The sequence below is a fragment of the Crassostrea angulata genome, chromosome 1 (genome assembly GCF_025612915.1).
Source record: "Crassostrea angulata isolate pt1a10 chromosome 1, ASM2561291v2, whole genome shotgun sequence".
NCBI lineage: Eukaryota > Metazoa > Mollusca > Bivalvia > Ostreida > Ostreidae > Magallana > Magallana angulata.
The window spans coordinates 42,629,106-42,651,979 of record NC_069111.1 but is presented as its reverse complement, the minus strand read 5'-3'; the positions used below and the strand labels follow the sequence as shown (position 1 = coordinate 42,651,979).

General features: G+C 33.7%; 1 protein-coding gene across 1 annotated transcript in view; it reads right to left on the bottom strand.

Annotated features, from left to right (window-relative positions):
* The window catches only part of LOC128190040 (uncharacterized), a 46,984-nt gene that overhangs the window by 5,291 nt on the left and 18,819 nt on the right, over positions 1-22,874 (bottom strand). Inside the window, 8 exon segments of the mRNA XM_052861919.1 lie at positions 93-278; positions 896-1,231; positions 1,553-1,687; positions 1,984-2,169; positions 2,172-2,183; positions 8,898-9,057; positions 10,828-10,883; positions 19,769-20,044. Coding sequence (XP_052717879.1) covers positions 93-278; positions 896-1,231; positions 1,553-1,687; positions 1,984-2,169; positions 2,172-2,183; positions 8,898-9,057; positions 10,828-10,883; positions 19,769-20,044 — 1,347 coding nt within the window.

Below are 22,874 nucleotides of genomic sequence, written 5' to 3'. Positions count from 1 at the left end.
ATTGTAGTAGAACTCACTCTAATTCCATGAATATGTTTAATAAATTTTACTTGTATCTAACTTAACACTTTACAAATTAAATAAGCTCTTACCTGACATATAGTCCTCACGAATTGAGGAAGAACTCTTCCTGCCAAAAGAATCCAATCTGTTCGAGCTAGGTGAAGATTCTGGTGGTGCCATATCTGAATCCTCTTTTTTGCTGTCGCTAATTTCTGAAGAGCTGGCAAGTTGTTTTACTGGAAGTTCGACTTGCCTGTTGTGTGCTATCTGCCATCCTTAAAACAGTTCATTTGTAGATAAGTTTTTAAATAAATGTGACGCTACTAATTTACAAATGATCTGTAAATAAATAAGAGGTATATTGCTACAAATCATACTACCTAGCAATTCTTGAACAGTAATATAAGTGATTAACGTATCTGTTTTAAAACTGAGCGGGTCTTTTGTTACCCGGTATTATGTCTAATTGTACCTTATTCAACCAAAATTAAAAACCGTGAATCTTTTCCTAAATAAGATTCTATGGTTTTGATATCAACAAATAAAAAGAGATTGATTCCTCTTTTAATATTTGGTCCCACATTTGCTGTCTATTCAAGATGCCCACCATGTTCTTTTAACATATAAATATGTAACTCCCCCAACCCCCCTCCGAAAAAAATTGGAAAAGCCAAAACAATTTGCACAATAGTATTTAGAACCAAAACACCCCGAAAATCAAATACAAAGAAGCATAAATTGTATCAAAACCTTTGATTAAATGATAATTTGTATGTTGCATTATTTCAATCTTTTTTTTTAAACAACGACATTCCTCAAAAGAATATACTAAGACAACAACGCCTTGATTAAAATGTTTAAAAAAGGGTTTTTTTAAATTGCATAGACATACTCTCATAAAAATCCGTGTCCATTCTTTTGACAATATCCAGGTAGTCTTTGCAAAGAACATCCAAAAATTCTTCATACCAATTGGTATGCCGCCGCCACACTCGATCAAGAAGAACGCCTGTGGCTCCCATGTTTCCCTGCGCCCTTTGTTCTGCTATAATATTTTCTTTATCCATATCGTTTAATACTTTCCTCCTATTAAGTTCTGGAAGGACGTCCGTTGGATTAAATTGTCCGATGAACTCAAGGTTGTGTTCCATCAAAAGTTTCCGAAATTTGATGAATACATCTCTTGGCACTTCCTGGCCTTTCAGAGCGTCCGCGAGGTAGTGGTACTCTGAAATCAACATTTGTTCAGAAGCAATGAGGTTTTTTTTATTGATTTTATCATCTGCCTGTTCCCTTTTTTCAAACATACTACTAAATCTTTTAAGGAGACTGAATGGTCAACAAAAAACTTTTCTATCAGATCTGCCCCAAATTTTTAAATCATCATTTATAGTAAAGAAAATTCCTATTTAATACCCAGTAGTTGAGATTTTGCTTAAAATCTTAAAATTTCCTATATTTGTATTAAAAGCCCTTCGTCTAAAGGTATTTTTTATGGTACAATAGCCTTAAAATGGTCACTGGCCCTCTTAAAATCACAAACCCTAACCATTATTCTCCAAAGCATCCACAAACATTTTCCATTTTTGAGGATGTTCGCTGACTTCTAAATGAGTAAGCAAGCATTCCATAGAGGCGATGTCCCCTAGAGTTCTGCTGGCTTGACGTACTTCTTGTCGGCCCTCTGTTGGAAGAGAAAAGTACCAAGTGAAACAATACACAACAGATATTGATGAAGTGGGTCGCCACTTGCAATTCCGACTATCTCTATTTTCAAAATAAGCTGGGTTTTTTGTTAAAACTTTAAACAACTAAACAAATTTTATGCTTGTTGTGTATAAAAAAAATTTCTATTCAAAATATGTAGAAAAACTTTACTCAGGTGCCAAATTCAAGTACAATAATAAATCATAAGAATATTAAGCTTATATATGTTTGTTTTTTTAAAAATGGTTAACAATAACCATAAAGTGCACATACGCTCATCAATAGCATCCTTTAAGTGAAAGAGTAGCTCTATTCCCCGGGCACAGCGAACGATCAGAGGCCTATACAGACCAACTAGTGTCGGGACATCACGGGTGCCTAGTGTACACCTTATACTGACCATCCCAGAGAGGGTGCTGACTGGACCGTTAGAGCACATCACCGATATGTCTTCGCTAGGTGGTCCAAAAAAGCTGCAACCAGATTACTGATTACAGTTAAAACTTTAAAAAAGTAATTAAAATGTCACTGAGGTTAGCGAAATTCACTTTATTTTGGATGTTGCTACACAGTTTCTTTAATTCATATTGAGACAAGTGAAAGGCAGTCAATGTGACAGCAAACCGGGTTTTCGTTTATGTGAACTGTATCCATAATCCATGTCAACCCTGAATTGATAAACACTACATACCGTATCCAGAGAAATGGAGTACACAAATGCAATATTTTGCCAAAAAATGACTAAGTTCAAAAGCTGGTATTTTTTCATATATTATCAGACATCAAAATCCTAGCATTATGCACATCTCTGATATATGTACAATTGATCTGCAAAAGAACAACTTCCTATCTTGAAAAATGTAGGAGGAATTATCCGTACACTAAGGGTACCCTATATGCAATATTTTGCAATAAAAAAAATACTAAGTTCCAAAGCTGGTATTTTTTTCATAAATTATCAGAAATCCAAATCCTAGCAATTAATATGCACACTTCTAATATATGTACAATTGATCTGCGAAAGAACTTCCTATCTGGCAAACTGTAGGAGGAGTAATCCGTACCATAAGGGTACCCTTTTGGCAGCCACCCGCCCGCCTGCCCGCCATTTTCACCATTTCAATAACCGGATTTTTCCGTTGGAAACCCCGGTTAAAAACTATTCTAACACTTTGATAAGAATATGAAGTTTTTTTTTATTACAAAATGTCCACAAAGCTTGACGTCAGCTGAGTCCAGATCCCTTAAATAGAGACGTCAAAGAGTCTAATTTTAATTGCATTTTAGGGACCAGGCAATAAATATTTTAAAAAAGTCGTTATATATCTTTTACACAAGTCAAACATAGGATACACAGTGCAACGTAAATACTGAATACAATATTTAACAAAGTAAAAAACAAGAGATAAGAAGATTTATGAACATGAAAAAACAAATTATTGCAATATATTTACATTCTACTGTGTTTTTCCATTAAATTCCGTGATGGTTAAATGCCTCTAAATGCAACACCTATTCACTGCGTATGAATTTACGAGTAATTTACATAAGTAGTTCTCAAACAGTGATTTCTATGTTATCGGTTAAAAAATGTATTTCATGAATGTTGTCAAAACACCATGTTTTATAATTATTCGACAAAAAAGTTTACTTTATTGTAAAAAGCAACATTTCAAGAGTTATTTTTCATGGATTATATTTTCATGCTCGTCGATCTCATCTCAACAGTCTATGTGAAAACCAGTTTAAACCGGTTTTACAAAACAGCTGTTCTTGCTGTTACTTATTCACTCCCTCCGTGATCTGCACTTAATATCGATTTATTTAAGTAAACAATTGATTTCTTCAGTAACGGAATGTAAATATAAGCATTAAATGATATATTTTTGACGTCGTCGTGTCAATAACTGCCGTCAGGTGAACAGACAAATTATCATAACGCGCTAACGCGCGTTATTCAATTTGTCTGCTCACCTGACGGCAGTTATTGACACGACGACGTCAAAAATAAATCATTTAATGCTATAATAAAACTCCTCTCAAATTATACTGCTAACAAATTCTAGAGTATCTTCTCTTAAACAACCAGAATCAGTCATGTATTTTAAACATGAAAAGCCTCTCATGATTAATTCATTTTGAAAAACTATTATGGTTGAATTATACGAGGGTTATTAATTAAATAGTGAGACTTTTGCTATTATTGGCAGAAATATGTACTTTCAACTTTTATTTTCTTTACATTCTCTTAAGATAATACCATTCACTTCAAACCAGTTATTGAGTTTTTATAATCCAGATTTTGAACCCTTCTGTACTCCGAAAGAGGTATACCCTTCTGACACTGGAAAACCGCTAAACCTAGTGTCCTAGTGGGGAACGGAAGTGAAAACAACGTCAAGATAACAATTTGTTCATTTAAGGAAATAGAAAAAAGCCCAATCATGTTTTATCTGATGAATATGAAGATTAATCAATTGTATTCCAATTCAAGCACATTGTCATGTGTGTACTTTGCAGTGTACACATGAGCATTAGTATGTAAAAGTTTAACCCCTCTCATTTCTGTTTTGGTCTTTTGATCATGCAATAGTTTTTGTACATCGGATAATATTATATGCTATAAAGACATTTTGTAACACATTCTGTCTTCTTGCTGGGATTCTGAGCAACTACACTATTAAGATCAAAGAAAATTCCGTACAAAACCTTCGTTGTTGAACGCTGTGACGGATATTTATGTTGGTGCTAAGGTGGCATTATTGCACCCGTCTAAGCTGCAGGTGTCGAAAAATTCAAATATGACATATTATAGACCATTGATTAAGGAGTTTGTAACCACCGTTGTTATCAATGTACATGTATCTCACTAGGTGTCAGGTGAGATATCTTCCTTTACAAAATAAACTCTTACAGGAAAATAATTTTTGCCAAGGGAAAAAACAATTTTCCTATTGGATATTTGGAATTTTCTACCGGATTAAAAGAATTTTTAAATTTAAAAAAAAGAGTTTAAATTACGATAGGATTTGGACAAACCCCCCTTAGGATATTAAGATCTGATAGGAAATCTAATTCCCTATAGGATTCCTATCCTTCTGAAACAATTCCTAAAGGAAATACTTTTCTCTCATAGGGATATTTGATTCCTATATGATTTTTGGAAAATCTTAAGGGATTTTCAATATTTCCTACAGGAAGATTATTTCTCTCATGAGAATTATTTTTTTCCCTATGCGATATTAATTTTTAAAGGTATATATCTCACCTGTCAAATGGGACACACTAAAATCAAAAGTGGTGATATACTCTCTTGACAATTGTCTATTATTTCAATAGGTAGATAAGAATGTTCACGAAACTGCATTTAAGCGGGTTCAAAAATGCCATCTTTGCACAGGCATAATTATCCGGCACAGTGTTGTTGCTTTCCAGCTTTTGGCAATTGTAGGTTGTTTGCTCTGTTTAGTGAGTCATATTTTAGTTCCAAGTTATCTTTCAGGTTCATAAAATTGAAGGAAGTTTCACCCCTTGTAATAATTTAATGTAGACCAATTTTTTTATACTCTTCATAAACTATATATATATAAATTTTTTTTTAAATTAGAAATTGCTTTCGATTTTGTTCACCATTAAATATATGGGAGTCTACTTCGCAAAAACCTTCCTTGCACCTATCTATTCTTTTTTAATCTTAAAACACTACCCGATTAAATGTTTATTATTTTTGCAATCTGATATACAGTTATTATTCCATATCTGTCAATGATGGTCTTTGCTGCTCCGATTGATTTTTCATTGTTAAGTGATTTGGGCCTTTCAGATTGTTTGATTATTTAAACTGAGTCTCTGATATGCTTTAACCACGATAAACGGTTTTAATGAATACAAGATGGTTTAAATAAAACGACAAAAGTTCTTTTTAAATGTTTCCCATTTATTCGCAGTAGACAACGATATTTTTTTTTCGGGGCTTTCGTTCAATGTTCATGTTCTCAGTGTTCTAAAGGTGGGTCCGGAAAAGGTTATTTCTTTGGATACCGCTAGTTAAAATTTTGTTATTTGGAGTCAGTTCAATAGTATGGATGACAATTAACATTTAGACAAATGCTCAGTTCAATAAGGCAATTCATAATTTAATTTATCTTTTCATAGGATACGTCAAAATAAAATTAGTTTAAATTGGTCTTGTAGTTTTTAAGAAGGTGAAAATGTAAAATTGTTCACGCATGAAGGACGACAAACGTCGATGAACTGAAAGCAATCGCAATAAGTTACCCGAGTTACTCAGGTGACCTAAAATGTTCAAATGTTCTTTATATATATTTTCTAATGTTGAACTTAAAACCCCTCTTGGGGCCTCGGTATTGTTTCGGGGGTCATGAATATTTATTCTACACTATATGTACCATGATAACTGCGCAAGTTACTGTAGTGTTGTAGTTCTTGAAACCATTTTCCTTAAATATTTGCAAGTTAATCTTTTTAACCCTTTTGGGGACCTCTGTATTAGTCTTGGGGTCACCAATTGAACAATCTTATATCTTACATCTCTATATGTACAAACGCTTTTGAAAATATTGACATTTCTGATACAGTTGTTCTTGCGAAGAATTTTAAAGACACTCTAATTTTACTTTTTCATTTATTCTTTGTTTTAACAATTTATAAACCTTTCCAAATAAGGGTGCTTTGTGCCAAGTTTTGTTAAATTTGGTCCAAAGGCTATTGAGAAGAAGTCGAAAATGTGAAAGACAGACAGACAGACTTCGTCTGAAACCCAGAACTGATTACGCGTCGTTTCTCTCTCCATCATCCAAGGGTCCTTTTAAATATCGACGCTCATTTCAATAAGCAAATATTCATAAATATTATTTAATCAAATTACAATATAGTCGTTACAGAAATGGAACTCTTCTGTTAATAAAGGTTGCATTACTGTACAGTACTACATGTAGTCTAGCTATAAATACAAATCGTTCTGCGATTTCGTCTGCTCGTTAGATACTGCATTCGTATAGATCTACAGTAACGAACGAGCGTTAAAAGCGATTTTTGATTGCACCAATTTACCTGGGGTGTTCTATGAGCCACTTATCAACTTACGTGCTTCAATAAGACCATCGAAATTTAAGAGGGAGTGATGGAGAAATGATGCGTAATCAACCGTAGGTTTCCGACGATGGCGGACGGACTTGGGGTGTTCTAATGTTCCCCAATGTTCTATCGTTAAAATGACAGATGTCCTACGGACCAGAAATCGATGCGAAGCAGATCCGCTTCGCGGCTGCTACATTGCAAGTATATGGGACGAATTCTTACTGTGACCTGAGCGTAGCCTGGTCACGGTAAGATTATTCTTTCTAGGACGGACGGACAATATACAACGGGTGATTAGAAAAGCTTACTTTTACCTTCGGTTCAGGTGAGCTAATATTAACGTTGAATAGGTACCTACTGTGACCCATATTTTACAGAGAGGCATGTCTTGATGGTTTTTAATCTACACCTCATGGAAGATATATGACAAAGCCTGTTATAAAAAGTGCAGTAGAGGAGAAATTATTGCTAAATATCTTTTTAGTAATATCCCCCTTCTAAGAGGGTGTGTCTTCTTGAGATTAAGAAAATAATGCTTTATCTTATAAAACTTCACTTTATACCCAGTAAATAAATTTCTTACCTATAGTAAGTACCTACATGAGAATATTCCAAATACCCAGCGAATGATTTAGCTTACGGCACTCTCACAAAATTGTTATTTCACTTTCGTTTTATTTTCCACCTATATCTAAATTTAGAAACATATCTATGATAAAAAAAAGGGATTTTCCATTCCTATTTTTGAAAATGTACAGTGACATCATTACTTTTTTTTATTCTGTATTCTAAAGGTGATAGTTTTTATGTTTATAAGTTGATCATAACTATTAATTAAAAGGAAATCTAATATGTTTTTTTTATAAATGCAACTTAACAATAATAATGTAAAAATAAATTCATCGCTTGTATGTTTTTGTTTACTTCGGGCATGACATTTCTAGTGTTGCTGAGAGTCGGAGTGGAAAACATAAATTATATCAAGCTTACCTCTTGAAAAGGGTTAACTTTTACAAACACGAACTAGTTTATATCAATTGTTTATGTAAATATTAATCGTTATCAATCTGAATTGTTTTATCAATATTTTCTGATAAGTTGCAGTCAACTTTAACTGCCTGAATTTAAAGTTAATCTATAGAAGCAGGTACTTGGGACAGATTATAGCTGCAGTAATGTAATTTTGCAGGTACAAGAAGAAAAATCTGTTAATACGACAGCAAACCGTGATTCCTCATATGTGTTTAACAATTAATATAAGGTAGAACTTTGTTTTGTCCAACTCAACTTTGTGAGTGATTAATCTAATATATCCAGACTAAAATTAAACCTGGACAAGTGAAAGAATTAACAGCGCAAGCGAGATTTTCCTAACAAAATTTGTTTGTTACAGTCGGTGCCCATCATTATACTTTCATGTTAAATACTGAAATATGATTGGTTTAGACGCAATTGGTAATCCGTTCTATTACCCCCAGCGTTAGCAAAATACTTAGCAGCGGGTAACACTTCATAAATAGTGCCTGTTTGGGAGGGTAACAGTTGACATTGACACCCCGAAGAAACCATTGTCAACCGACGCGAGGGGTGTCAATTTCAACTGTTATCCTTCCAAACAGGCACTATTTATTTTATTATACTGAATGTCTTAATTTTAGAGAATTTTTTACTGCTTTTATATAGAAATGACTTGAATTCTACGGTGAACCGTATGCGCATAATTTACGCGCATGTAACAATTTGTTGTGTTACCCGTTGCTAGGTGTGTTGCTAACGCTGAGGGTAATAGAACGGATTATCAACTGCGTGTAATCCAATCAGATTTCGGTATTTAACATGAAAGTATAATAAAACGAATTGTTACATGCGCGTAAATTATGCGCGCACGGTTCGCCGTAGAATTCACTTCATTTCTATAAAATTCTTTTTGCGTCGGTTGACAATGGTTTTCTCGGGGTGTCAATTTCAACAGTTACCCTTCCAAACAGGCACTATATGAAAATTGTTTTACATGTAACTAAATTTACATGTATATCATTATTATTATAAGCGCACATGTATTTAACGAAGTAGAAATGATCAGTTACCTTGATCTGGAATTTCGACTTGCTGTGCTATTTCCGTCTTGTCTTCACCAACACGAAGACGATCGGTGCTTAACTTATCAAAATAGCTGAGGACGAAATCCATTGCTTCTTTCTCATATTTTGTTCTTACCACGTTGTTCGATTCTGTCAGACCAACAATCTTATTTGAAAAGAAAATTCATACGTAATATCTGCGATAATAAATAATCTATCCTAAACCGGGAAAAAATTTCAAATAACCACTTCGCTAAAAAAGTCATAGAGATCTACATGTACATGGGTTAAATACATGGATTTTTCTTATTAACCTGCAATATCATACGATATCTAACTCTATAGATATGGAATGCGGTCCCTCTGTAAACAGCAATTATTTACGCTTTTAGAGAAAAATCAGTTGTCATGTGCTTATTACCATTATCTTCTACAATAAACTGCCTACAAAATCATATTAAGGATGCTTCATTTTCTTTATAACCAAGCCCTGTTGACATTTTCAAAACAGAGGTCGCTAAACGGAAATGCTTAACACTACTAAATATTATATCATACAATAAAGCTGCTAAAGTTAACAATAAGTTTACATTTCTTAATGATTGATGGTCAATAAGCATAGTATTTAACTACTTGAACACAGAAAAGATATTTCAAAAACAATTTTAATTTTTTTATTAATTGAACTTGAAATGTACAAAGATGTAAATTAATGCTGATGGGTGAAAATAAAGGATATCACGTGATAATTGATTTCTAAATTAAGCATTGTAAAAATAACGCGAAAGATCATATCATTATATTTTGTTTTAAAGGGACTTGGACACGATTTGAAATCAAAAAATTATTTTTACTTTTTATGTATAAAATGGTTTACTGGTGCGTTTTAAATGATTGACCAAAATATTGAATGTTAAAGTCAAGTTACAGGTGAGATACAGAGGTATGAATTAATCGTTATGTAAACAAAGCTCGAGTCTTATAGTTGTTTACAAAAAAATGTAATGTAGAGAATTACAATTTCTTTGACAAAATGGCATGTAAAAAACAATTTAAACTTATTCAATATCTTCATAAATACTATTATCAACAAAAGAAAGATATATTTGATTGAAACGTAGTACCAATACAACACAAATGTAAAAAATGACAATATTCGAGCTTTGTTTACAAAACAAAGAATTGAGAACTCTGACTTTCAAATTTTGACGTAGCGTTATAAACGTCTATATTTATCAGTATAAACATTGATAATGGAAAAATAAAATTTGAAAATTTTAAGTCAAATCGTGTCCAAGTCCATTAAGTTCAGATTTTTAAAGTTTTACTAGTAGCTTGTATTGTGGGTTAGACTTTACAATGTCCGTAATCAAATTATTCAATGCTTCGATAAAGTAAAATTAAGAGAATCTTAATATTAAAGTCGCATTTCATCAACCTTTACTATGAACAATTAAGATATATTTTGTAGTCTCATATATTCCTACGCCGGAGTTAATACAGTCTCGTTCAACCAGACGCTCGGCTGTCTCCGTAAATCTGCGACGGGCAGAGAAGGGGCTCTCTTGCTTGTCGGATATTAACATATTAACGGAGACAGCCGAGCGTCTAGTTAAACGAGACTAGAATTCGATATCAATAGTGCTTGTATCCACACAATTTATAGAATTAATTCGATAACTGATACATACTAGTAGTTGAAATCTATCTTTAAATATTAGACAACCTGATTCATGTGGGGTTTCTCGAAATTCTTGTCGGAAACGTCTAAAATTCATATTATAAAAAAGTGCGTAATTCAAATACAAACTAGAAACTAATTGCCATGCAAGATAAATTGATTTTAAAATAAATGATGATCGATAAAATCAACTACCGTCAGTACTTCAGTATTTTGATTTCAAAACGGAAAAGTCTACTAAAAGTTGTAACATACCTGGGGAAGTTGTTTGTGTTTACCGTCCGTATCGCATACCGAGTCGGAACTGGTTTCTATAAATAAACAAAAAGCAAGAGGTCATAAGTCAAATTGTTTATATCAGTTACTACTTTTAAACTTAATTGGGAGTTGATTTTAATCAACTCTCCAATGCACTTACTCAGGCAAAGCGAAAGTGAAACAGTGTTTGGACCTAAGCACAAATCAATACCGCTGACAACACTTAGTTCTTGAAAATAATCCATAAATTCGATGCTATGTATCCTGAAGCATTGTTTTTCAAGGAAACTTATTCATTAATACCATGAAAATAATAAGATTTTAACTTGTACAAACAGTTTAGATATTTTTTAAAGTCGTATGTATTCCTACGCTAGAGTAGTCTCGATCAGCCAGACGCTTGGCTATCTCCGTTAATATCCGACAAAACAGAGTCTCTCTTGCTTGTCGGAGATAAACGGAGACAGCCGAGCGTTTCATTGAACAAGACAAGAGTTCAATCTTGCCTGGATCCATACAATTTTTAAAATATTTTGATTTCTGGTGCATGCAAAATCACAAATCGTTGATTTTGAATAAATGATAATCGATAAAATCAACTCTCGTCAGTACTTCAGTACTTTGATTTTTACATTGACCTAAGGTACGATCATAAAGATGTAGAAGATTTCCCCTAGATATCCCAAATCTTCTTTAGCCCTTATAATGATCTGAGGGTTGTAGTTCGAGAATACAGAATGTGCAAATTATAAGGATTATTTAGAGACCAAGAAAGGTACTCTTTGTTTGATACAAATTTCGAGATGGACGAGTGCGTAGCACGAGTCTTCACCCAAATCTGTATCAATAAATGATTTGTGACATGATTAAATGAAAATGAGCATCTGACACATCTAACTGATCAGAAGTTTCATGTAAATTTCACTTCTTTCTAAATAAAAAAAAAACACAAAAAAAAAAAACAAAAGAAAAAAACCCAGGTGCATTACCGGGTTTATACGTTTTTTGGGTTACACGTTTATTACATATTTTCCGCAGATCAGTTTAGATTTGACCACAGCTAGGATAAGATGGACATGAGCTCTCTTGATTTCCTAACGGACGAGGTAGACGATATTATTACATACTTAGTAATAAATACAGTTTTTTACAACCGCCAGAAAGCGGTCCGTTATTAGTCCCCCTCTTTCCTCTGCATCCGTCAGTCCGTCTGTCCGTCCGTTTGTCTGTCCGTCTGTCTGTCCCACTTCAGCTTTCCACACGTTTTTTCTTTATGCGTCTGAGGAATAATATGAAATTTGCTGAACAGCTTCAAAATGTCAAACTACAGATCAAGTTTACACTTTTTTAGCGTCTGGTTGACATATTTTCGAGATAGATAATTTTTTATATTCCAATTTTTTAATGTTCGGGTTCGATATTCTGCATAACAGTGCATTGTTTTCACAATTTCCACAAACCGGTAGGGGACGTGTATTGCTTATGCAATACTCTCAGAATGCATGTTTGATATAATTTAAATATTGTAACTGCGTTTTTGCGGGATAGCTTTTATATATAGTATTATTATTATGCATATTTTTATGAATTAAAAGTAAATTTGCATGTAGAAATATGTTGTATGCCTTTAAACAAGAGACACAGGGGCCACATCGCTCACCTGAGCAACAATTGCCTTAATTCTGATCAAATTAGCATTACAGTATCAAAATATCCTGACAACTGAGTACAGTAGATCTTGCTAAAAAAATTGAAAATCTGCCAATTTTATCCACCTCTTATTTTTTGGTAAATACCAAGCCCCTTTTGTTGTTGTAACTGTAAGAAGATTTTTCTATATTCCTATATACCCCCCCCCCCCCCCTCCCATTTCGTGGCCCCACTTTTCTCTAGGGAATCATGGTTTCATCAAACATAAATCTGCATAACCTGTGCTTTCTCAGTAAGTACTGAGTTTGGACCAAAAACTTTCCCAGATTATTTTTAAAGATTTTCTCTATATATTCCTATGTAAAACTTGATCCCCCAATTGTGGCCTCACCCTACCCCCGGGGACCATGATTTGAACAAACTTGAATCTACACTATCTGAGGATGCTTCCACTCAAATTTGAGCTTTCCTTGCCTAATAGTTTTCGAGAAGAAGATTTTTAAAGATTTTCTCTATATATTCCTATGTAAAACTTGATCCCCCAATTGTGGCCCCACCCTACCCCCGGGGACCATGATTTGAACAAACTTGAATCTACACTTCCTTGGGATGCCTCCATTTTAATTTGAGCTTTTCTGGCCTAATAGTTTTTGAGAAGAAGATTTTTAAATATTTTCTCTATATATTCCTATGTAAAACTTGATCCCCCAATTGTGGCCCCACCCTACCCCCGGGGACCATGATTTGAACAAACTTGAATCTACACTATCTGAGGATGCTTCCACTCAAATTTGAGCTTTCCTTGCCTACTAGTTTTTGAGAAGAAGATTTTTAAAAATGTTCTCTATATATTCCTATGTAAAAATTGATCCCCCAATTGTGGCCCCACCCTACCCCCGGGGACTATGATTTGAACAAACCTGAATCTTCACTACCTGAGGATGCTTCCATTTTAATTTGAGCTTTTCTGGCCTAATTTTGAGAAGAAGATTTTTAAAGATTTTCTCTATATATTCCTATGTAAAACTTGATCCCCCAATTGTGGCCCCAGCCTACCCCCGGGGACCATGATTTAAACAAATTTGAATCTACACTTCCTGAGGATGCTTCCATTTTAATTTGAGCTTTTCTGGCCTAATAGATTTTGAGAAGAAGATTTTTAAAGATTTTCTCTATATATTCCTATGTAAAACTTGATCCCCCTCTTGTGGCCCCACCCTACCCCCGGGGACCAAGATTTGAACAAACTTGAATCTATACTACCTGAGGATGCTCCCATTTTAATTTGAGCTTTTCTGGCCTGACAGTTTTTGAGACGAAGATTTTTAAAGATTTTCTCTATATATTCCTATGTAAAACTTGATCCCCCTCTTGTGGCCCCACCCTACCCCCGGGGACCAAGATTTGAACAAACTTGAATCTACACTTCCTGAGGATGCTTCCATTTTAATTTGAGCTTTTCTGGCCTAATAGTTTTTGAGAAGAAGATTTTTAAAGATTTTCTCTATATATTCCTATGTAAATCTTGATCCCCCTCTTGTGGCCCCTCCCTACCCCCGGGGACCATTATTTGAACAAACTTGAATCTACACTACCTGATGATGCCTCCACACAAGTTTAAACTTTTCAGGCCGAATAGTTTTTGAGAAGAAGATTTTTGAAAAATACCAACAAATTTTCAATAATTCTCAATTATCTCCCCTTTAAAGAAGGCGTGGCACTTCATTTGAACAAACTTGAATCCCCTTCACCTAGTGGTGCTTTGTGCTAAATTTGGTTGAAATCAGCCCAGTGGTTCTTGAGAAGAAGATTAAAATGTGAAAAGTTTACAACGACGACGACAACGACGACAACGACAGACAACGGACAAAATGTGATCAGAAAAGCTCACTTGAGCCATGGGCAACATCGCTCACCTGAGGAACAATAGGTATGATAAAATCAGCTTAATGGAGTCATAATACAAACTATCTGGACAATGTACAATAATACATGTAGATCCTGTATAAATAAAATCCATTTTCCCCTGGATTTTCTTATGTTCATAATCATTAGTCCCTTTTCTAACAGGATGATTTTATAGTCATATCATATGTTGAGTATTGCAGTTCTCAAAAAGATCATTAACAATAGTTTATATATGGGATATAAACGTACATTAAACTCTGAACCTTCTCGTGAGGCCAAAGAATTGTCCTGGGGCCAAAGTCTTAACAATTATAAAGAATCATCTGGATGATTAGTTTTTGAGAAGATTTTTAAAGATATAAAGATTTACCCTATATATTCTTTTGTTAAACTTTGACCCCCCATTGTGGCCCCACCCTACCCCTGAGGATCATGATTTCCACAACCTTGAATCTACACTACCTGAGGATGCTTTCACACAAGTGTAAGCTTTCCTGGCTGATTAGTTTCTAAGAAGAAGATTTTTAAAGATTTACTCTATATATTCCTATGCAAAACATCGACCTCCCATTGTGGCTCAAAACCTACCCCCAAGGGTCATGATTTTCATAAATTTGAATCTACACTACCTGAGAATGCTTCCACACAAGTTTCAGCTTTCCTGGCTAATTAGTTTCTGAGAAGAAGATTTTTAAAGATTTACTCTATATACAGTGTAATCATATGTTCAACTTCGACCCCCCATTGTGGCCCCAACCTACCCCCAGGGGTTATTATTTTCACAACTTTGAATCTACACTACCTGAGGATGCTTCCACACAAGTTTCAGCTTTGCCGGCTGATTAGTTTCTGAGAAGAAGATTTTTAAAGATTTACTTTATATATAGTTATATGTAAAACTTCGACCCCCCATTGTGGCCCCACCCTACCCCCGGGGGTCATGATTTTCACAACTTTGAATCTACACTACCTGAGGATGCTTCCACACAAGTGTCAGCTTTCCTGGCTGATTAGTTTCTGAGAAAAAAGATTTTTAAAGATTTACTTAATATATTCCTATGTAAAACTTCGATCCCCCATTGTGGCCCCACCCTACCCCCAGGGGTCATTTGTTTCATAACTATGAATCTACACTATCTGAGGATGCTTTCACACAAGTTTCAGCTTTCCTGGCTGATTAGTTTATGAGAAGAAGATTTTTAAAGATTTACTCTATATATTCCTATGTAAATTTTCGACCCACCATTGTGGCCCCACCCTACCCCGGGGGTCATGATTTTCACAACTTTCAATCTACACTACCTGAGGATGCTTCCACACAAGTGTAAGCTTTCCTGGCCGATTAGTGTCTGAGAAGAAGATTTTTAAAGATTTACTTTATATATTCATATGTTAAACATCGACCCCCCATTGGGGCCCCACCCTACCCCCGGGGGTCATGATTTTCACAACTTCAATCTACACTACCTGAGGATGCTTCCACACAAGTTTCAGCTTTTCTGGCCGATTAGTTTCTGAGAAGAAGATTTTTAAAGATTTACTTTATATATAGTCATATGTAAAACTTCGATCCCCTATTGTGGCCCCACCCTACCACCGGGGGGTCATGATTTTCACAAATTTAAATCTACATTACCTGATGATGCTTTCACACAAGTTTCAGCTTTCCTGGCTGATTAGTTTCTGAGAAGAAGATTTTTAAAGATTTACTCTATATATTCATTTGTTAAACTGCGACCCCCCATTGTGGCCCCACCCTCAGGTGAGCTAAAAAGATAAAGTTTACAATACAATAAGTTGTTAAAGTTGGTTTCTGGAAGAACAGACTTTAAAAATTTTCTTAATAAATATTGACAAATTTTTTACTTTTTTAATCTTTAGTTTTTAAGATCTGTGTACAAACATAGAATTGTGAGCAAATCTTTGTATCTTGCTTATAATTCGAAGCTTAACACTCAAATATGGTTAATGAATAGAAAATGTAAACAATTAAACACAAGAAACATGCACTACATGTATAACAAATAAAGAACACAATTTATTTTTTCGAAATGAATCATATATATACATGTATATACCTACATATTTCTGTCAGCGATATCAAACTCTATTTAAACTGAATAAACTCGGGAAAATGTCGAGCATCTCAACAAAACCTATTGCATTAATCTACCATTACGCAAAAGATAATGCCGAATTACCGATAGAATGAATTGTATTTCAGTACCCCTACATCAGATTTTGCTTAATTTGCGCAGGTAAACAATTAACTGTTTGATTTACCGAAGTATCTGTTTGATTTGATACGTAAAAATCACGAAATACAGACGATTGTTACAAAGGTTACAAAGCGTAAATAATGAAAACGAAACGAAAATCAGAACAAGCTAACACCAACGTCATGTGTGAAACTGCCAACGCATTGAAATATTTAGCCTCAATTTACTTCACAAAATCGGCACCAATATATTTTGCATGTTTCAAAATTTCCCTTCATACGCGAACTGTTGCACAACAAGCAGATTCATCATAGTCAGATCGACACTTTTTCGTATAATGTCATGGCTGCTTCAAACAAAGAACCTCGTTTTAGGAGTATGGAATACGAGTCTTGGTAAAATGGGTATGCAAACCCGGGCCTTGGCAAAATAAAAGCCGGGGCAGATCGGCAATCGTCAATTTCAAATACGCATTATTTTGCAGCAATATTTACAGCGAATACAAATATACTAGTCCGTCAAATATCCTGAAATTTTAATGAGATTGGCAGATTAATAACTGCCAATCTTTTGTTTTGCCCATTTTACCGGATGCCGATCCCGAAGCTATTAAACTGATTGAAACACGCCTTTCCTTTATCATTATTTTCGTAATAACTCAGATTTGAAACAGAATTACCCTTTAAATTTTGCAATTTATATTTTCCTTCCCATAAGGATAATTTATGCTAAACTACGTTGAATTTGCCTCGGTAGTTCTTAAGAAGATTATTAAAAATGCACCCCCCTTTTTCTACAGTTTCAAGGTTTTCTCCGCTTTGAATACAGATCGGACTTTTATTTCTGCAATTTATATTCGCCCTCCCATAAGGATGCTTTGTGCCAAATTTGGTTGAAATTGGATAAACGGTTTTAGAGAAGTTCAAAATATAAAAAGTTTACAGACGGACAGACAGACAGATGGACAGACGGACAACGGACAAAATGTGATCAGAATAGCTCACTTGAGCTTTCAGCTCAGGTGAGCTAAAAATATTACATAATTTTTGTTTTACTCGTAAATGTAAATAATTTAGGTCATAGACTGTCGTGTTACATGTAAGTGCGTTTTTATCGAGACCATAATCTATTCGTAAAATTTCGGAGTCTTTCATTCTTTTCAAAACATTGTATCGGGATCGGTATACGGGACATACTAAAATCGAATACTTAAGTCCTGAATGACATGATATTTTATATAAATTACTTTGTGTAAGTATTTATAATATTTCCATGTGAGATGTGGTAGAAAATATCATGAACTGACATCCATATCAATTATTTACGAAAATTAAGAAAGACCTGAACATTTGAATTGACCTGAAAATTTGAGCTGACCTGGTTTATATTTAATACTTTTGAGAACCCCATGCAATTAAATAACCATGATTATCTTCATAAACTGAAGTGAAGATAAGATTAATAATTTTATTTGGGAAAAAACCAATGATGATTCATACAAAAATTATATTTTTTGCGGTCCATTTGACGCTTGCGTCAATATGTTTTGCTTGTTTGCATATGTGATACAGATGGCAGTACAAAACTCGTATCGGCCTCCGAGGCTGATACAGGTTATCAGCCCTATTGCTGATACAGATCCGTATCACACCCCTTGCGGTTTCGTTTCGGTTTTTATGGAAAAAATAAAACATTTGTTATTAAAGTCAACATTTTAATGCTGTTAAAAACTTCAAATGCTAGTAAATGTTTTGTAGCAGTTAATTTTAAAAGCTGAGGAAATTCCGGTTCTGTAGCTACATGTTTGATAAAACAATAAGATCCAATATTTTGATTTAATACATGTACAGAGTATATGTACTTTCAAATAATGTTTAAAATCTTTTTTTTTCAATTTGATTTTTTAAAAATTTTATTAAAAAGTATGTAATAAATATAATGATAAATACCCTTTCCATATCACAGCCTGTATCAGACCTCGACCAATATCATCCCTCGGGCTGATATTGGAGTGTCAGGCTTATACTGGCTGTGATATGGAAAAAGGTATGTATTATTCTCAATATTGCAGGCATGCAAAAATATAGAGGACAGAACATCACGTATTTGAAGGGCTTAAAAATCTTAGTTTTTGCAAAAATTCGAATGCAGGCGCTGCAGACAGCGGTTTTATGGATTTTGATTGCGGAAATATTGGACTGTGACGTTCAAAAAAAACGAAGAGAAAAAACCACTTCCTCTAGATTTGTCCGCCTATATCAACATCGGAGGAGTCGCTGGAGCCGTTCTCAACAACCCAGGAGTCGCTGGAACCGTCTTCATCATCGCAAGGATCTCTGAAGTGCAGAAAACGGCCCCTATCTTCGGTAAATTCGGATAATTTTGATGACGACGCAAAAGGTATTGCCCGGAAAACCGACATATTAATTAATGATGGAATTAACTAACACTGCATCAGATTTTAATAGCTGTCAGTTTTCGTTTTCGATTGGACCTAAATAACTGTCAGTGGAATTAAGTGCATGTGTTCCTGAATGTAAAACAAAAGGTTTTACATTCTCTTGGGGAGTATTATTGAGATGTCCAAGAAGGATCCCTATTCCTTTTCTTGTAACGTGTATTCAAATAGATTTGAATATTATTTGCATATCGATTTTGCAAAAAATGAAATTGAAATTAAATCTGTTTTGTTGATTGTTGCATTAATTTATATTTAGATCGTTCTGTATTTAAGATAAAGAACAGTTGGCTAATAAAGAAGGGTTTTTACATAATATAGAGGTCATAGTTAAAACATTGATATCTTTATACCCGAATTTTATTTTAACATAAGTAGTTGCATCTTATTTTTTATATTGTCTAATTACATGATCTGAATTTGTTACTCTAATCTTTATTTTCAAATCAGTACCTACAAAATACTTTTTAAATACTTTTGTTCTTCCAAAATGTAGTCCTGTGCAGATCATATTAGCTTAAATTAGCTTTCTGGTGTATACAGTTATAAGAAAGAAGGTAAAGTATGATCTTTAAAATTTTTAATAATTTTATTGAAGGCAAACCTAATGATAATATACTTTTTGATAATGTTGTTATGTTAAATGTTTTAAATAAGGAAACATTGACTATCCTAATAAAAAGTACATGACAAAAGTACTTACCAGAGACAATCTTTACAACACATTTTTCAATTTGTATCCAGTCCACATTAAATTGTAACAATTTTCTGAGATAATGTGGATCTGTATCTTTCAGGATACTTATAAACTCTGCCCTCATGGTAATAATGATGATGAAACTTTGATCTGGCTGCAATCTAACAATTTTGATATCATCTAGCGTACAATCCACGATGCTGGCAACTGTCTGTAGAAGGGATTCCATAGTAGTAAAGTGTTCTATGTCGTCGTTTACGTGCAATAACACCCTAGGTTCGTCTACAAACATAATATACATTTATGTCGTGACAACATGACTTCTGTTGCTCTAATGAGAATATATAAATATGTATAAAAAAAAAAAAATAAGCATAAATAAGTGTTATGTTATTTGGATTTATTTAATTGATTTTGTGAATCTTGTTCTAAATACAACTTATCAAATATAAAAATACCTGTTACATGTGGAAACGTTTGTCATAATTATATAAGTATATATATATATATACATCAATTCTTTTTCAGGTGAAAAATAAAGAGTAAATATTTTGTAATGTCCCACTCTGATCAAATTTTAAACTGCCAGTTTGTTTTGATAAACATTTAGGAAGAGGCCTTTTCATACGCAGTATGCAGCAATGCATGGAAATTGTACTCAGTCAAACAGACAATACATTAACAAGATATGGTAACATTTTAATTTTGCAGCAATGTAGGTCATTGTCATTTTACCCTACTTAAACAGCTGTATAAGGTAGTGCCCGACCTGTTAAAGAATGATAAAAAATAGATACATTTACTCGTGTGGCGTAGACCTCATAAGATATAAAGGTCCTCGGTCCGATTGTTTTGCTTAAACAGTATCAAGTTATCTTAATAAAAACTAACCATTTTAAAAAGTATAAACTTTCACAGGTCGGGTACACTACCTTATATGGATAGCATTATTTAACACGTGACAGTATTTTTGGCAAACAGATTCTCCAATCCAGTGAATGAGTTGCAATGCATGACGGTCTACAACGTGTTTACGATTCAACAAACGCACGTGGTATTTGTCTGTTTTATACACAATATTTAATTGCTTGCCGGAATGTTTGTACATCTTGATTTTTACTTTAGAAGGTAAAAAATTAAAGATTACGTACCATTAACTTTGTTCCATGCTCACATTAAAAAATACTGTTGTTTTAGTTGATTGATTGTTGCTTCAAAAATGATCAGTATCAAACGACTGACAAACATACGCATACAAGTACAAACTTATTTTGATAAGAAAAAAACATCACATTTGTGTATTGGTGACTTTATCATTGTGCACTAGAAATAAATACAGGTAACTGTACATTATTTTACATACGTGAATACTAGTAGCCACGGTAGTAGAAATGCACAAATATACAAACGCAGAAGCACAAGCTATATGCAGCATAAAGTATTTTGTCCGTTAAGCATTCTGATGAATGTCCCTGAAGAAAATATCAACGCGTGGTTCTACTAATGTTGTCCCAAATATGGGGTATCACGTGAAAAAAAACCAGTACTCATTGCTTTTAATTCAATAGGACGTACCTCTCTTTTGAACATTGACAATGGGGTAATTAAATAGGTTGATATAAGTCCTCATATGCAATATTTTTTAAATGTGAGCATAGAAATTGAAGTTCAGACATAATTGTCCATATTACTTTCATAAATTCTGAAAAATCATTCAAAATGAGTTTCCAAAGGACAATTCAAAATGGTATATATTTTCAATACGCTTTGTATACACTGAAACTTGTAGTAGCCCACAATACGTTGCAACTCATTCACCTGATTGGTTTGTCGATAAAAGTAAACAGGTGCCTAATTTAGTATGCAAATTTATGCCGACGTCACAAAATATAGTGGTCTCGACCTGTTTCACCTGTTTACACAATCAGAATAGATTTCCTTTCAAAGATAAAATTATTCAAAGAAAATATAACTAATTTATGTATGGGAACACAAAAATACATCATGGAAATGTTTAGAAAAGATAATTGTTTGGTTGCGTCTCCCGTTGAATTGAGTTTATTCAACCCGCACTTTATTCATTAATTGTGAACTAATAATATTGGTCGGAAAAAAGGTTCTCAGGTTTTTTCGTGATTAGCTTTAACATTTTTAAAAATTTCAGTTTATTTATAGCGCGCATATCAAAGTCGTAATACAATTATACCCGCCTGGCTTGACGCTGGGGACGAATCTTTATTATAAAAGGTCAAGACCTAGAAAATGAAACCAGAGTGTCTTTTTGATGCTAGAACCATTATGACGTCATAATTGACTTGATGAATCTTTTCCCGTACTTTACCGCTTTAAATGGAACCATGTAGAAAATAAAACACAATTTTGACATTCTATATTTAGACATGGGAAAAGTAATCCCGGTACCTATATTCAATTATCATTTTAAAGAGGATGTCAAGAGCTTGTTTATTTCCGTTTTTGGAGAGACTGTAGGCATTCTAGATATATTTCAACAGTAAAAAATGGAAAAAACTCCGAGATTTTGAACTTTTATCCTTCATACTTCATAGAAAATGGTTGTTCAAAACATGATTTTTCATTGTGTTTATCAAAGATTTAAGACTCGGTACACCATATGAAACAAAGATATTGTTATGAAGCATTATTAAAAGAATTTATATCTTGAATTTCATAAACTTGTAGGCACCTTTCATTTACTAAATCTTGACCTTAAGGAGCGTAATAACGCGGTACCCTTTTAATGTAAAGTTTGTCTTGTAAACAAATTATTATTAAAATATGGCTTAATTGACTGGGAAAACTAGTACAATGTCAGTTATTATACACATACTACAAAAACTTATTTGTAAACATGGATAAAATTTGATAAATCAGAACAAGCAATGTTTTTATTTTACTACGAGATGATGAATACACACAATGTATATCAGTTTTTACATCTATACTGCAATACATATTTTAAAATAAATTGATATTGCTTAGTTCGCAATTCCCAGTTTTAAAAAAATTGAAGATATTTTGATTATTTTTCGTTGCTTCCAATATTGAATTATTCCTGATTTTGACAATTATGGAGAGATATAATTTGATACGA